The sequence below is a fragment of the Vitis riparia genome, chromosome 13 (genome assembly GCF_004353265.1).
Source record: "Vitis riparia cultivar Riparia Gloire de Montpellier isolate 1030 chromosome 13, EGFV_Vit.rip_1.0, whole genome shotgun sequence".
In the NCBI taxonomy this organism is placed as follows: domain Eukaryota; kingdom Viridiplantae; phylum Streptophyta; class Magnoliopsida; order Vitales; family Vitaceae; genus Vitis; species Vitis riparia.
In genome coordinates this window covers 2,910,126-2,927,786 of record NC_048443.1, presented here as the reverse complement: position 1 = coordinate 2,927,786, position 17,661 = coordinate 2,910,126, and the positions used below count along the sequence as shown (strand labels likewise).

The 17,661-nt window shown below is 36.7% G+C and overlaps 2 protein-coding genes across 4 annotated transcripts in view; both read left to right on the top strand.

The window, feature by feature from the left end:
- Positions 1-11,292, top strand: part of LOC117927665 (putative disease resistance protein RGA3) — a 54,340-nt gene extending 43,048 nt beyond the window's left edge. The window contains exons 4-11 of one of the 2 annotated variants that reach the window (XM_034847312.1): positions 270-381; positions 490-1,043; positions 1,322-1,802; positions 3,218-7,784; positions 7,895-7,943; positions 8,464-8,527; positions 8,900-9,972; positions 10,700-11,292. In XM_034847312.1, coding sequence (XP_034703203.1) covers positions 3,244-4,746 — 1,503 coding nt within the window. In that variant the 5' untranslated portion in view covers positions 270-381; positions 490-1,043; positions 1,322-1,802; positions 3,218-3,243 and the 3' untranslated portion in view covers positions 4,747-7,784; positions 7,895-7,943; positions 8,464-8,527; positions 8,900-9,972; positions 10,700-11,292. Of the gene's footprint in view, positions 1-269; positions 382-489; positions 1,044-1,321; positions 1,803-3,217; positions 7,785-7,894; positions 7,944-8,463; positions 8,528-8,899; positions 9,973-10,699 lie in introns of those variants that run through there. The other variant, XM_034847311.1, reaches the window with a different exon arrangement.
- An 816-nt stretch (positions 11,293-12,108) lies between these two features.
- On the top strand, positions 12,109-17,649 carry LOC117927666 (pentatricopeptide repeat-containing protein At2g19280). Of its 2 annotated transcripts, none has more exons than XM_034847315.1 (6): positions 12,109-12,475; positions 13,984-16,208; positions 16,390-16,504; positions 16,614-16,730; positions 16,815-16,945; positions 17,357-17,649. In XM_034847315.1, the coding sequence occupies exon 2, from the start codon at positions 14,216-14,218 to the stop codon at positions 16,148-16,150; it is 1,935 nt and encodes a 644-aa protein (XP_034703206.1). In that variant the 5' UTR covers positions 12,109-12,475; positions 13,984-14,215; the 3' UTR covers positions 16,151-16,208; positions 16,390-16,504; positions 16,614-16,730; positions 16,815-16,945; positions 17,357-17,649. The 2 variants fall into 2 exon arrangements, with proteins under 2 accessions (XP_034703206.1, XP_034703204.1); XM_034847313.1 differs by having other exon boundaries at positions 16,336-16,504.
- Positions 17,650-17,661: the final 12 nt, after the last annotated feature.

Below are 17,661 nucleotides of genomic sequence, written 5' to 3'. Positions count from 1 at the left end.
TATACATGAAGAAGATTTTATGACTTCCATAATAACTATCTTTGCATTTCATTTTATTTCAAGTAGATTCAGGGGTAAAAATTCTTTTGCATGTGTCTTGATGTTTGGCACTTAAAACTCTACAATGGTGTTTGATGTTGAAAAAGGGGTACTTCATTGCAGAATAATGAAAGCATAAATAGTTCTTTACTATCAATAGAAACTTCATGGTTGTTAAGATCCATCTAATTCTTTGTCCTTTTCTTGGCATGTTCTTCGATTTGTGGAAGACGTGGGAGGGAGAGCTTGAATCAAATTAAGCCAACTCCTTGCAAAAGATGAATTCTGGCTAAGAAACCTCACCACTCACAAGTTCTTTCTTATCCAAGAATTCTACAGCAGGTAATTCGAGATTACGTCTCATCTTTGTATCTCTTCATGCTGATGCACTCACTGATTTCACTCTCGTGTTTTCATCTGATGGTGACCAACTCTTCCTCTTCTATGCAGCCATTATGTGATAATAAGCAGAGCTCTGTCTTGCTTCAGTTCAAGCAGAGCTTTCTGATTGATCAGCATGCTTCTGATGATCCTTCTGCTTCTCCAAAAGTTGCAGCTTGGAAATGTGAATGTGAAGGTAGTGATTGCTGCTCATGGGATGTTGTAGAGTGTGACAGGGACACTGGCCATGTGATCGGCCTTAACCTTGGCAGCACCTGCCTCTATGGTTCTACCAACTCCAGGAGCGCCCTCTTCCACCTTGTGCATCTTCACGGGCTTGATCTCTCTGATAATGATTTCAGTTACTTTAAGATCCTATCTGGAGTTGTCCAGCTTTTGAGTCTAAGAAGTCTAAACCACTTGTCTTCCAGATTCTCCAGCCAAATCCCATTGGAGCTCTTAGTGCTGTCTAAACTGGTTGTCCTTGATCTCTCACAAAATCCATTGAAGCGCTAGTAACCCAACCTGGCTTCTGATGCAGGGGTGAGAAGCATTTCCTTGTTGTAGCATTGGGAAGCTGGTTGTAGCATTCCTGGTGAACGGTGATTTCTCCTGTCAATTTGGTACACTTTCAGACTTGATCTCTTGCATATCATTGGAGAACCTTTATCTTTTTTCTTTTTCCTCAATATTTTGTTTTTAGAAAGATTTTAACTAAACGTATTGTGCAATTTCATTCGAAAAAAATTTCAAATCCTTTTCTATGTGAAATTATGGATCTTTAGTGCTCTGCAGACCCCTAATATTAGGAATATGGTGGTTTATGTTGGAATACATGATTTTCTCTTTAAATCCTTGAACCCAGTGTACCAATATCCTAAACATTTCTTTTTCTTTACAGATATATGCTGGAAATATGATAGGGTGATGAAGGCCAAGAAACCACTTCGGTGTTGGTTTGGAGATCAATCACTGAAAGGTTCAGATGATTTCTTTTTCTAGTTTCTTCCAATTTAGGGTAGATTAAGAGGTATCCTTATGGTAGCAAATTCTTCTGACCTAAAGCTTAAGTGATCCTTTGGTGAAACAAAACATAATCCAGGAACATTCCCTCCTGCAGTCACTGTTGCTAGCCTTCAGGAAGCTGACAGCATTTACAGAAATAAATAAATGGTACCCTGCTTTCCATAGCAATTATGTTAGACTAAGATTTTTTCATTGACTTCTACGGGTGGCTTATGCTGAGAAGTAAAAGTCATTAGTCAGGGCAGGTTCCTTATTGGAGTTTCTGTGAAGGATGGATAGACCTGAACTTGAGCATTTTTGACTGAAGATGATGAATCGAGACTGGAATCTACTTCCATTTTTGACAACCTGAGAAGGTAACATTTTTCAAGCAATGGCATATGGTTTTCAGAATCTTGTTGATGCTAGCACTTAAGAGTAGTATGATAGTGGTATAAAACAACAAAATTGATGCTTCCAAAAATAATCATTCTTAGCTTCATTGAAAAACAATTTTATCGATTAGTTATATGTATGTATTTAGAATGCGTTTAATAGTCATTCGAGTAAGTGTTTTTAGCATTTATAACACTTAAAATTTTTCATTATTTAAGTATTAAAAACACTTCGATATCAAACACATTCTTAATAGGAGATGAAATTTTGGGGGAAATGGGTTTTGATTTCCTAATTTGGAAAATATAGAAAAAAAAACAATTTCAACTTTTATAAATTAGTTTTATCTTCATCAATTTAAAAATATTTTAAAATATATATATTTTTTCATAACTCAAATAATTATTTCTTGAAATACCCTTTTATTTGATGATATTAAATAAAATTATCCAAAATTAGTTTATTATTTTAATTTAATAAAAGTGTTTTACAAATAAATATATTATAAAATTTTTATTATATAATATAAGATACAAATTATTATGAAAAAATTCTTTGAGATTTTCAAGTGATAAATAAAACTTTTCTAATCTCCTAGTTAATAACGATTTTATATCATGTATTATATAAATTCTATCATCTTCTCATTTTTTTTAATAAAATTGAATAAAAACTTTGTTAGTTGACATGAATAATAAAATAAGAAATTTTAAAATTTAAAACTAAAATACATAAAAATTAAAGACAAAAACCAAAAAACCTTAAAAATTAAAAACTAAAAGATTTACTCTTATTTTATTTCTAACTCTTTCTTAAAAGTGTTTTGATTAAGTGAAAGTTAATATTTTATTTTTATATTTTTAATTTTAATTGTATTTTTAATTTTAAAATTTTCTTATTTTATTAATCTCAACGATGAAAAATTTGTTAATTTGTGTTATTAATATGTAAGAGGGTCATTTCAAGAATTAATTATTTCTTGATTAACAAATTTTCTCCATAAAAATTATAATATTCTTCAAAAATTTAAAATCTGAAAAGTTTGTTACTCCAATTTTTTTTTTTTTTTAAATAGAAAATATATTAAAAGGGTTATTTAGCTTTTTATTTTAAATACTTTAAAACAAAATTTTAAAATAAAAGTTAAATGTGTTTAATATTTATAAAAAAAAAAATTTTTTTAAAATACATATTTATGTTTAAAACCATCCAAACGGCACCTAGCTGCAATAATTGTGAAAGGCTGTCATGGATGCCACGCTCTGCTTTTTCTTCAGCCGTGGCCATGACGGCCATTGGAATCCTACGCGTTGACCCCTTTGACTCTCTGATTGCTGAAGTCTTCGCACCACACAACCACTTTCACATGTTTCCATCTTCCCTTCTCTACTCTCAGCTCTTTGTTTGCCTTTGCTGAACACCATGGAAGTTGTTGGAGAGGCTCTTCTTTCCGCTGCCTTTGGCTCGTTGTTTGACAAGTTGGGTTCCTCTGATCTGATTAAGTTCGCACGGCAGGAGGATGCCCACACCGAGCTCGAGAAATGGGAGAAGGAGTTGCAGAGCATCCGGCAAGAGCTCAACGACGCGGAGGAGAAGCAGATCACACAGGAGGCTGTCAAATCATGGCTGTTCGATCTGAGGGTTTTGGCGTATGATATGGATGACATCTTGGACGAGTTTGCTTACGAATTGATGAGAACAAAGCTGATGGGGGCGGAAGCTGATGAAGCCAGCTCAAGCAAGAAACGCAAGTTCATTCCTACTTTCTCTACTAGTTTCAGTCCAACTCATGTTGTGCGTGATGTTAAGTTGGGGCCCAAGATTAGAGAGATCACCAGCAGATTACAACATATTTCAGCTAGAAAAGCTGGACTTGGCCTGGAACAGGCGGCAGGAGGAGCTACTTCTGCTTGGCAAAGGCCACCACCCACTACACCTATAGCATACGAACCTGGGGTTTATGGCAGGGATGAAGATAAAAAAGTGCTTCTTGATTTGCTGCGCAAGGTTGAGCCCAATGAAACCAATGTTGGCGTCATTTCCATTGTTGGCATGGGCGGGCTGGGCAAGACAACGCTTGCACGGCTGGTTTACAATGATGAAATGGCCAAAAAATTTGATCTAAAAGCGTGGGTTTGTGTATCTGATGTGTTCGATGTGGAGAATATAACAAAAGCAATTCTCAATTCGGTGGTAAGTTCTGATGCAAGCGGCTCGTTGGACTTCCAACAAGTTCAAAAGAAATTGACAGACGCATTGACAGGGAAAAAGTTTTTACTCATTCTAGACGATGTGTGGAACGAAGATTCTGGTAATTGGAACAGCTTGCGCGCCCCTTTTAGTGTAGGGGCAAAAGGAAGCAAAGTCATGATCACAACACGCAATAAAGGAGTTGCATTCATGATGGGAGCTGAGAAGAATGTTTATGAACTAAAAACTTTATCAGAAGATGCTTGCTGGTCAGTGTTTGAGAAGCATGCGTTTGAACATAGAAATATCGATGAACATCCAAACCTGGTGTCTATTGGTAGGAAAATTGTCAACAAGTGTGGCGGATTGCCACTGGCGGCAACAACGCTTGGTGGCCTTTTACGCTCTAAACGAAGGGAAGATGAATGGGAAAAAATATTAAATAGTAAAATATGGGGATGGTCAGGCACAGAACCTGAGATTCTCCCTGCGTTGCGATTGAGTTATCACTATCTCCCTTCACATTTGAAGAGGTGTTTTGCTTACTGTGCAATGTTCCCCAAGGACTATGAGTTCGACTCCAAAAATTTGGTCCTTCTGTGGATGGCCGAAGGTTTGATTCAACAGCCAAAAGGTGGTAGACATACAATGGAAGATTTAGGCGATGACTATTTTTCGAGTTATTGTCAAGATCATTCTTTCAATCATCGAGTAATCATGAATCACATTTTGTGATGCATGATCTTATTCATGACCTAGCTCAAGGTGTTGCTGGAGAAATATGTTTTTGTTTGGAAGATGAGTTGGAGTGTAGCCGGCAATCCACAATTTCCAAAGAGACTCGTCATTCATCATTTGTTCGTAGAGATGGGGATGTGCTAAAAAAATTTGAAGCTTTTCAAGAGGTAAAGCATTTACGGACATTTGTTGCTTTAAATATTCATTGGGCGTCTACAAAATCTTATGTAACTAGTTTAGGGTGTAATCATCTAGTGCCAAAATTTCAACGACTAAGAGTTCTCTCTCTGAGTCAATACAATATATTTGAGCTACCAGATTCTATTTGTGGATTGATACATCTACGCTATTTGAATCTGTCCTACACCAAAATAAGATCTTTGCCTGACTCAGTGGGCAATCTCTATAATTTACAAACATTGATGTTATCCTTTTGTATGCATCTTACGAGGTTACCTCCCAACATTGGAAACTTAATTAATCTTCGACATCTCAGTGTTGTTGGATGTTCATTGCAAGAGATGCCACAACAAATAGGCAAATTAAAGAACCTGCAAACATTGTCTGATTTTATTGTGGGCAAAAGTGGATTTTTGGGAATAAAGGAGTTGAAGCATTTGTCACATCTCCGAGGGAAGATTCGTATTTCACAATTGAAAAATGTGGTGAATATTCAAGATGCCATAGATGCCAATCTAAGGACTAAGCTCAATGTTGAAGAGTTGATTATGCATTGGAGTAAAGAGTTCGATGATTTGCGAAATGAAGACACCAAAATGGAAGTCCTTCTCTTTCTACAACCTCATACTAGTTTGAAGAAACTCAATATTGAAGGTTTCGGTGGTCGGCAATTCCCCAAATGGATATGTGATCCCTCTTACTTTAAATTGGTGGAGTTAAGTCTTTATGGTTGTATAAGGTGCACATCACTGCCTTCAGTTGGGCAACTACCCTTCCTCAAGAGGTTATTCATCGAAGGAATGGATGGAGTGAGAAGAGTGGGGTTGGAGTTTGAGGGGCAGGTTTCTCTTTATGCTAAGCCTTTCCAATGCTTGGAGTCTTTATGTTTTGAAAATATGAAGGAATGGAAAGAGTGGTCATGGTCAAGAGAGTCATTCTCTCGCCTCCTGCAGTTGGAGATAAAAGATTGTCCAAGACTGAGTAAGAAATTACCCACTCACCTAACTTCTCTAGTAAGACTTGAAATTAACAATTGCCCAGAAACGATGGTTCCACTTCCAACACATCTGCCTTCTCTTAAAGAGCTCAATATTTATTATTGCCCAAAAATGATGCCTCTGTGGTCCTCTTTTGCATTTGACCCTTTTACATCAGTGAAGAGAGGGAGTAGAAGTGCAACTGACATCACCTCAGGTATTTATTTAAGAATTAATGGAATGTCAGGGCTTTTTAGACTTGAGCAAAAGTTTTTGCGGTCTTTGCCAAGGCTTCAACTACTGGAAATTGACAATTCTGGTGCGCTGGAATGTTTGTGGGAAAATGGGTTGGGATTAGGAAACCTTGCTAGTCTTCGAGTATCGGGTTGTAACCAACTTGTATCCTTGGGAGAGGAGGAAGTGCAAGGGCTGCCTTGCAATATTCAATATTTGGAGATATGTAAGTGTGATAACTTGGAGAAGTTTCCACATGGATTACAAAGCTATGCATCTCTTACAGAGTTGATTATCAAGGATTGTTCAAAATTGGTGTCATTTCCAGACAAGGGTTTCCCGCTCATGCTTAGACGTCTTACTATTTCTAATTGTCAGAGTCTAAGTAGCCTACCTGATAGCAGTAATTGCTGCAGCAGCGTGTGTGCCCTTGAATACTTGAAAATAGAGGAGTGTCCTTCTCTCATTTGCTTTCCAAAAGGGCAGTTACCCACCACCCTTAAGGAACTGTATATATCCGTTTGTAAAAATCTAAAGTCTCTTCCAGAAGACATCGAGGTTTGTGCCCTTGAACACATAGATATAAGGTGGTGTTCGTCTCTCATTGGTTTTCCAAAAGGAAAGCTACCATCAACTCTCAAGAATCTCACGATAGGAGGGTGTAAAAAGCTAGAGTCTTTACCAGAGGGAATAATGCATCACCATTCCAACAACACAACCAATTGTGGTCTTCAATTCTTGGATATCTCGAAATGTCCATCTCTCACATCCTTCCCTAGAGGCAGATTTCTCTCTACCCTTAAATCTATTACGATTTGTGATTGTGCACAGCTGCAGCCAATTTTGGAGGAGATGTTTCACCGCAATAATAATGCACTTGAAGTTTTGTCCATCTGGGGATATCCCAATCTCAAAACTATACCAGATTGCCTCTACAACCTCAAACATCTTCAGATCAGAAAATGTGAGAATCTGGAGTTGCAGCCTTGTCAATTGCAAAGCCTCACTTCTCTCACATCACTTGAGATGACTGATTGTGAGAATATCAAGACCATACCAGATTGCTTCTACAACCTCAAAGATCTTCGGATCTATAAATGTGAGAATCTGGAGTTGCAGCCTCATCAATTGCAAAGCCTCACTTCTCTTACAACACTCGAGATCATTAATTGTGAGAATATCAAGACACCCTTATCAGAATGGGGCCTTGCCAGATTGACCTCCCTTAAAACTCTCATCATTTCTGATTATCACCACCACCACCACCACCACCCATTCCTTCTTCCTACTACTCTAGTTGAGCTTTGCATTTCAAGCTTCAAGAATCTGGACTCCTTGGCCTTCCTATCTCTCCAAAGGCTCACCTCTCTTAAAAGTCTATGTATCTCCCGATGTCCTAATCTCCAGTCGTTTTTGCCAAGGAAGGGCTGTCTGACACGCTTTCAGAACTATCTATAAATGGTTGCCCACTCCTGATTCAAAGGTGCTTAAAAGAGAAAGGGGAAGATTGGCCTAAGATTGCCCACATCCCCTATGTGAAAATAGATGGCCAATTGATCTTTGAGCAATAAAAAGTTGAGATTGCAGCAAAATGAATGCAAAGACCATTCCACTATATCCTCTCCTTATGTGCCACTATTCGTAGTAAGTGTCATTTGTTTTGTTGTTCCACATTTATTTTGTGATGCATTCTTGTACTTAAGTTAATGGTTTCATCTCTGTTATTGAGAGTTGTCTTCTATTCTGTTTGTTAGGTTATGGAGATGTGATAAATATGTAGATTTGGCTATTTCATCTTCACTTGTAAGCTTCTTTAATTGTGCCATTTTGTTGAATTTGAATACTAACCTTTTTTTTATTATTATTACTCAATTATTTTGATTTTTTCAGTTTTCAACAATTTTCTCACTTTTGTTTAGTTGTTTAATACTTCAACTGATTTATTTTATTTTCCTGGTTTTAATGATCATTTTTCTAAAGTTTTCTACTTTCATGCTTGTTATGTTTTATAGATACCTGCTAGAAGGGGCCTTTAGTTTCTTGACCTTTCTTAGTAGTCACTCCAATTGCAGAAACTGGAGTCGACTTAAGCAAAAGATTTGCAGATAAAACTTACTGGAGGCTCTCACAGCTGTATGAGTCAACTTTATCTGGGGCCTCATGTCATGTGTGTCATTAGATTGCATATCCACACAATATGCATAGGCTATCCATTCCATTTCTTTTAAAATCAAACATGCCTAGTCATTGTAGATAATTTTTTCCCTGTTAAGAATTAGTTTCAAAATTTTCATCTTTAAGGAATTTCTTTTCATGCATGTAGGATGTGAAGGTGAAAATAATGCAAATGGAATCCAATTCTCTAACCACAGGGTCAGCCAGTTAAAGTGAGTATACTTTATTTCATTCATGATCTTTTTTGACTCCTTGCATTTCAATTGCATTGTCCTCAAGTAGCATTCTTATCTGACATATCTCTAAATAAAGTTCTCCATTTTTTTCCCTAAATATTCATAGATATGCCTATTAACTTAGGTGATGTTCTTAAGGCTTTATAGACCTATGATTTATCAACCTATGATTTCATGTTTCTTCATCACAGTATTGGATCATGTTTTTATAATTTTTCATTTGTCAACATGATCTTTATTCAACTTACAGGCTTTTCAAGTCAGTAATCAAGAATATCTCTGATTGAAATGCTTCATTTTCTAGGAATATCTCTGATTTTAACTACATTTCCTTTTACAATAATTCAGGATTGGCTTTTGCTCTAAAATATCGATTCTTCATTTTGGTCTCCTTCACAGTCAATGTAATCATCACTATTTCTACATCTTTGTTATCTTTGTAAATAATTTTCTGGCTCGAATTGTATAACATACTTATTCAAGTCAGAGTTGCAGAAGTCCTGGCCCACAAATTACCATCTCATGTGGACTCGGGAGAAAGGAAATCCGCACGTTGAAATACAGTGAGCTAGGCTAATTCTTACATATTCAAAACCTTTTTATTTGTAAAGTATATTCTGATGGCATTTCAATATTTATGTATTCATTTCATTTTATTTTAAATTTTTAAGTAGATTCAGGGGTCAAAATAGTTACCATTGGCTTCAGAATTGAACTTCAACTTCTGAGGAGCATTCCCTTGTTGTAACACAAAATGCTTTTGGAAGCTGGTTATAGAATTCCTGGGGAATGGTGATTTTCCCTATTAATTTGATACACTTTTTGACTCATTCTCCAGCATATTATTGGAGAACCTATTTTTTCCCCTCAATCAATTACTTCTAGGAAGATTTTAACTCAAGTTGTTGCATAGTTTCATTTGAAAAAATTGTCAAATCCTCGTTTATGTGAAGTTATGGATCTTTAATTACTGTTTTGCAGACCCCTAATATTAGGATTTCTCTTTAAATCCTTGAACCCAGTGTACCATCTCAAACATTTTACCGATGAATGCTGGAAATAGGATAGGCTGATGAAGGCCAAAGAACCAATTTGGGGTAGATTTGGAGATCAATCACTCAATGGTTCAGATGATTTCTTTTTCTAGTTTCATTTGATTTAGAGTAGATTCAGAGGCTATACCCATAGTAATAAATACACAGTACCCTGCTTTTCATGGTGATCATGTTAGACTAAGATTTTTTATCAATCTCTACATGTGGCTTATGCCAAGAAGTGAAAGCCATTACTCATGGCAGGTTCCGTTCTGGGGCTTGTGAAGGATGGATGGACCTGAACTTAAGCATTTTTTACTGAAGATGATGAATGGAGACTTGAATCTGCCCTATTTCACCAAGCAACAGCATAAAAAATTATGTAAGGTCTGTCAACTCGTCAATATATCCTAAACTAAATATTGTGTGATGGAAGTGGATTGTGACAGCTTGCTCTTTGGGATGGAGTTAAGGATTTTTTTTATTCCCCCATTCATCTTTGTTTGAGCGTATTTGTGATTCATTCTTAAGTTGTTTCCTTTCCTTTTTATCTGAGTTTGCCAATATGTTCATTCTAAAATATCTTGGCATGCCTTAAAACTACCTCTAAGGGAACATGTTCATACCCCCGGATTGTGGCAATAAAAAAAAGGGTCTATCTTGGTATATGATGGTAAAAAAAATGAAATTCTTTCATTTCTTGTGGCCCTAAAATAATCTTCTATTTGCTACTAAAGTACTCTTATTTTGAGTGTTGTGAGTAAAATGGACTTGTTTCATTTTTAAAACTCAGTGGAAGTACCTTTATTCCTTGGAGCCCCCCATGGCTTATATTGGGTGAGATGAGGAGTATGATTTTAGTATGCTCTGCTTGTTTGGTGCCATTTTATGCTTCCCCCCAAATTTTTTACACTTTGTGAAGCAAGTGACAGTGTACAGAAGTTTATCTGATTAGAATTTTGCCTATATATATGTATCTGTTCATGGATAATGAATATGTAAATCACTGAATGCTGGCTTGCTTCCCGTAGATACATCCATGTCGCTAAAGCTAAACAAAGGTTGTGTTTTCCCCTGAACTCAGAAAGGTTCAGATTTCAATCTTGTCTTGTAGATCATGCTTTTGGAAGCTCCTCCAACCCAAAATTTTGAGTGCTTCATCTGTATGTATCATCTGTGAACTCCTGAACAGTTTGTTATAAGATATGCCTATCCTAGAGTTCTATCAGATGGGTGGAAAGCTAATTACAAAGAAATATGGACGGGTTTTCACATGTATGGTTACATCATGTCAGTTCAATTGGCCAACAAATGACCCAATAGTCCAGAGGAAGCTCATTGCTGGCAATGAAAATGGAAGAGAGCATCAATAGAAGTTTTGATGGACTTGAATGAAGTTCAAAAAACTTGAGGACCAGATCATCAGTAGAACTTCTGGGAAGCGCATATCAACCATGCTCCACAAGTGAAACATTACTTGTCCGATGATGTTTCAAGATTTCAGACTCAAGGCATTGCTGGAGTATTGAGGATCATTCATTGAATTCTGAATGTAAGACACAAGCAAGTTTTGTTTACACAGGTTAATGTTGATAAATTTTCATAGTAGGGTAGTTGAGATCATGGTTCCTGAATATGTTGTTCATTGTATTCATCTCGAGTGACTGAACAAGGGTACCTTTTATCGTTGAGAAATGCATATCCAGATATTCTTGCCTCCAAATATGAATGGTATTTTCTGGTTTTATAATCAATACAAGGTGTGGAAGTGAAATTGATTATGCTTATGCATGAACTTCAGTAGCCAGATAAACCACCATTGACAGCCATTGAAGTCCCATGTCTGTAACTTTCACTTCATCTCAAGTTGCTTACTCAGCTTTCACACACAGCAAACCATTAATTCTTTCTGCTTCCCCTCTTTACAGCATCCTTTAGATTCCCACTCTCTTTCTCCTAAGAAACCATGCAAGTTGTTAAGGTTGTTCTTTCTGATTCCTTTCAAGTGCTGTTTGGCAAGCTGGGTTCCTCTGATTTGTGGAAGTTTGCACACCAAAAGCAAGTCCAAACGGAGCTCAAGAAATGGCAGAAAAACACTGGAAAATCCATGCAGTTCTAAAATGGTGCCAAGAGAAGCAGCTGAATCAACGATGCTTTACCTGGAAAGTACTGAGAAATCAAGAAGAAATATTAAGAAAAATAATTTTCTCGGTTTATAATGAAAAATATGTTTATATATTTTTAAATTATTTAATTTTTATATAAAAATAAAATAAAAATTGCAGAGATCTGAGGCATCCTTTCTCTGTAATTCATCAACAAACTATTACAGATTGAGCTTCAAAAATATTTCACACAAAATTATTATAGATGTGGTCACAACTTACAAATATTCGATATGAAATACAGAAAGCCCAAAACTAACAGCCTATAGTAGAACACAGATTAGGCCCATTACACTAAGCCCAACAAGCCCAATAAACCCTAGTTTATTTATTTACGTCCAAAGCCATCAACAGCCCTTGGCTTCAGACCCTTCCCAAACGCTGCCTACCCCAAGCCGCCTTCTTCTCTCTTGCTTCCTGCCAGGCTACCACTGCTCCCACATAGCTGAGAGAGATGCTATGAATGGGAGCAAGCTTCCCTTTTTTGTGGACCTCAAGGGAAGTTCTTCAATTGCGGTTTGGGAGTTGGGTGGCAACTAACATCGATGAACATAGGCGGCAGTGGTGGTGCTGACTTCAATCTTCCAGCGTTTCCAACGAGTCGGTGGTGGTGGAGGTGGTGGAGAGGGCATAGGGTGACCCACTTCGGTTTTTTTTAATAATGGCGGCGCACTCTGTGTTGTTCTCTTCAAAATGATGCATGAGTTTCAGAAATCTTTCACCAGGTATTTCAGAAAAGGTTTTTTTTTTTTTTTTGGCAAGATAGTATGGATTTACTTGTATAAATGCTTTGAACTATGTAACCCCGAAGAAAATTTGATTGTCAATTGTATATTGAAGCACTAGATTGCTAGAAAAATTGGGAATTGGGCATTGTATGGGTTTTTATAATTGGATTGTGATGAAGTCATTGTTTTTAATGGGATGTTGTTCCTGTTAAAATCTAATCCAAGTGGAGGTTGGTAATGGTATTATTTGTTGACATTCCATGTGATTTACAGAGTGTTTTTTATGGTTGGTGTCTTAATTGATTTTTCCTTGGAAAAGAAATTGTCTGCTTTGCTGAGAGTTGGTGCCTTTGGAGCATCTCTGGTCCCACCCCCTTTAGAGCCCGTCTTTTCTTTACCAACCCCCAGCAGCAAATGTCCTGCAGCCCATCACCCTGACTGCCTCCCTTGTGATGATGAAACTTCTCATTGATTTTATGCAGTTCATTGACATGTTTATTCCCTGCATAAATATTTTACAAAATCATCAATAGTTCAGGGTTCAATTTAAATGTAACATGCTTCCTTTTATATCCCATATCCACCACTTTGTAATACACCACTGCTATACACTACAAAGCGGCAATAGACTACAACTCCCTTTAATGAGTTGGGCAAAGCAGTAGGAACTCGAGGTGAATTAACTGAAAGCACAAAAGTGCTGATATATCTGTTTTGTGATATAGAAAGAAAGGCAATAGTCAGTAGCCTCATTAATGTGTGGTAGAAGAGAATTCCATGGAAAAATTTTGTCGTGGTTCTAGGCAACCAAAAAAAAAAAAACTGTAATATTTGAATTTCAGTTTAGTTTAGAGAGGGAGAGAAAAAAAAACAAAAGATGTAGGAAACTGCATAAACACATGTTATAAATTTTCTTTTTGAGCCATCTATTGCATATAACCAGCCATTGAACAATTAGTAAGACTTGAGCCTATTAGAACCATGGTCTCTTCTGATGGAATTCATTAATGCTTGACCCCTTTTGAAGTCTATTTATTTGTTGCTGGCATATGTATTGTTATGTGCTTTTCAATACATCTATTTTATTTTTTTGTTGAAGAAAAACATGTACTGCTTTCAAAATTATACACCGCAGAGAGCTCCCTTGATGTTTTTCTGATTTATGGTATTCAATGAATTGCATTAAGAAAACCTAAATTTGTGAAAATGTGGAATTCTTTGAATCCCAGTTCTATAAAAGTCTGTGATTCAATAGCATCTTGATACTTGAAGTGTTAAGCTTCCATTTGATCATGTTATGATTTTTCATTTCCATAAATTGTTCTTAGAACAGTTGGAAAAGTAAGTGATTTGCAAGTAGAAAACATTGCTGCACTGATTTAGCTTCTTTACTTCCCATTTGTTTCTTTTCTGCTTTTCTTTGGCTACTAAAACATTATCTGTTTTTGTCATGAGGAAATGTGGCAAATGGAATTTTAAACATGTAATTTTCCTGTTTACTGCAGCCTTTTCATGCTAGTTCCTGGTTGTTGATGAAGGCTTTGGTTCCAATTATCAATGCTTTCTCTTCTGGCTTAAAGGCAGTAGTTATGAGAAATAGAATACCAAAAAAATTTCATCTGCAAATTTAGCATTATCTTCTCCAACTCTTATGGTAGATGAAGTATTTAACCACAATAATTCCTGCTGTGTGGATGATGACTATTGCCAAATATCAAATGCATTCCAGCCGAATATATGGAATGCAATGGGCTTTCTTCTGGTGAGAACGATATCTTTGCATATGTCGACAAGGATTCCCCGATTTCCGAAAATGAGAAAGCAGTTGATGATGAAATGGAAATAATAAAGGTGATACTCATGAACCGCGGATGGAATTTAGGTTCTCAAAATGGTTATAGGATTGATCTGAGTCAGTTTAACGTAATGAAGATTTTGAATGATCTGTTTGAAGAGAGTACGGATGCTGCCCTTGCTCTATACTTCTTCAGGTGGTCAGAGTACTGCATGGGATCAAAGCATACAGTTGAATCAGTGTGTACAATGATACATATTCTGGTCTCTGGAAACATGAATCATAAAGCAATGGATCTACTTCTACATCTCATTAGTTATAACAGTGGAGAAGAGGGATGGCATAATATATTTCTGAAAATCCATGAAACCCATACCAAAAGAAGGGTCCTAGAAACTGTATATGGCATGCTTGTCAACTGTTATGTCAAGGAAAACATGACACAAGTGGCTCTTAAATTAATATGTAAAATAAGACATCTTAACATCTTTCCCTTGATAGGGGTTTGTAATTCACTTCTCAAGGCATTGTTGGAATCAGAGCAGTTGAATTTGGCTTGGGATTTTTTGAAAGAAATGAAGAGCCGAGGGATAGGTTTAAATGCTTCTATTATTAGCTTATTTATCAGTGGATACTGTAACCAAGGTAACATTGACACCGGTTGGAAATTGCTTATGGAAATGAAATATCTTGGAATCAAACCAGATGTTGTTGCATATACAATTGTGATTGACTCCCTATGCAAAATGTCCCTTTTAAAAGAAGCCACTTCTATACTGTTCAAAATGACTCAGATGGGTGTATTTCTGGATTCAGTTTCGGTTAGTTCAGTTGTTGATGGTTACTGCAAAGTTGGAAAATCAGAGGAAGCAATGGATGTTTTGGAGGTATTTAATCTTTCCCCCAATATTTTTGTATTCAATAGCTTTATTTCCAAATTATGCACAGATGGTAACATGTTAAAGGCTGCTAAAGTCTTCCAGGATATGTGTGAGATGGGCTTGATGCCTGATTGTTTTAGTTACACCACTATGATGGCAGGATACTGTAAAGTTAAGGACATAAGCAACGCTCTCAAATATTTAGGAAAAATGTTGAAGAGGGGAATTAGACCATCTGTTGCTACATACACTTTGCTTATAGATAGTTGTTGCAAGCCTGGAAACATGGAAATGGCAGAATATTTGTTTCAAAGGATGATAACAGAGGGTTTGGTACCTGATGTTGTTTCATACAATACATTAATGAATGGCTATGGAAAGAAGGGCCACCTGCAAAAGGCTTTTGAGCTTTTAAGTATGATGAGATCAGCTGGTGTCTCTCCAGATTTGGTAAGCTACAACATTCTCATTCACGGTCTTATCAAGAGAGGATTAGTGAATGAAGCAAAAGATATTCTGGATGAGCTCATGAGAAGGGGTTTTTCTCCTGATGTTGTGACATTCACTAATATAATAGGTGGGTTCTCGAATAAGGGGAACTTTGAGGAAGCATTTCTTTTGTTCTTCTACATGAGTGAACACCATTTGGAGCCTGATGTCGTGACATGCAGTGCTCTTCTTAATGGGTACTGCAGGGCACGTCATATGGCAGAAGCTAATGTTCTATTCCATAAGATGCTTGATGCTGGGTTGAAAGCTGATGTGATATTGTACAATAGTCTTATTCATGGATTTTGTAGTTTAGGAAACATTGATGATGCATGCCATTTGGTGAGTATGATGATCGAACATGGCATCATGCCAAACAATATTACTCATCATGCACTTGTCCTTGGATATGAAAAGAAGTGTGTTGAGAATCCTGTTGAAAGAGCAGCCTTTAAGCTGCAGCAATTACTGCTGAAAAATGGTATCCAGGCTGAAGATGACAGATAACTATCTATGATCTAGCAACCTAGCAACTTGGGTGCTGAACCTGTTATATAGCATGCAGGTATGTACTGGGAATTTTTGTGCTTATCTAATAAAAACTCCCATGCAATATCTTGAATTTAGTTTATAGATTTGTTGGCTTCACACTGTTTTACATGATTCTGATTCTAGATCTGGTGGGTTTTCAGGTATTTAAGCTAGTTCAACTTTGACATGGAGTTACCTGGTGTTGTCTCTTTCAGTCATCTTGGATAATTATCTTGAAGCTAAAAGATGGCAAGTTTTCAGAAATCAATGTGAAGAAACTCCTGTTTCTTTGAGATGTGGTCCTCACATGGCACGACAGTATTCAGCTCGGTAAAGAAAAACTGCACCCAATTCTTTTTGTGTAGAAAAATTAATCTTCCATAATCATTATATATTTCTAATTTTTCACAATTTTCCTCGTAATTCTTAAATTCCAAAGGCTTGAGCAAGGAAGTTCTGGAATATATTTGCTGAATGGAAAATTCAGGCATCAGCCTAAGAAACTTTTGTTTCTTTGAGATGTAGACCATTCTATGGCATGACAGAATTCAGCTCGGTAAAGAAAAACTAGACCCAATTCTTTTTGTAAGGAGAAACTAATTTCTGGTAATCATTCTATGTTTTACAATTTTTCTTGTAGCTTTGTTACCTACCAGAGACTTAAGCAAGGAAGTTCTGGAATACATGCTGAATGGTTTTGTAGTTCTCATACAGACCATATCTGATTGAGCTTCTACAACTAACCTCCAAGTGGGAAAGAAGCATAGGGAGGTTTGTTGTCTTCCCCTAAACTATTAATTGCTGTCTCTGTATTGCAATTAGAAATTGTTTACTACCACAATTGAGGCAATTAATTCACCTTTCGTTAGCTTGGGGAATCTTTTCTCTTGCTTTTTAGAAAATCTAATGCAGAAGTTCAATGATTTACTAGTTGACTGCCAATTTCTTCTTGCTGGCTAGTTTCTCGATCATTTTGAAAAGCTGATTCATGCTGCAGATTTTTAGACAGTAATTTCATTGCCTGAAAAAAAGTATTCTCACCCTTTGTTTTGCTGTTTGTTCATCCATCATTTTCCAGTTTTATCGTATTCTCCCCCTGATCATCTCCAGTATACGAGTCCATGGATCTTCCTTTTCCATTTGCATGGTGCTGATGAGACTGTTCATTTTTCCTTTTTTCAGATTGCCACAAATTCTATTTCATGGGGAATCCAGCAATGCAGCATCTAAAATGACAATTTCTCGAGATGCAGTTATACCCGAGGGGAGTTTATCCATCTGGTCGGAGTTCTTTCCACTGGTTCTTTATCTTGCCTCTGATCATACTCCCTTGGGGTTTCTAGCTTTGTTTCCACCATATTCATGGCAAATAAATAAGGCACTAGATGGAAGTTGTTAGCTCTTTATATCACCTCCCTTGAAATACAGTGAAAAACTTCGAATGAAATGTAAACACAAATCTATTTTCTGGGTTCTGTTTGGTGTTA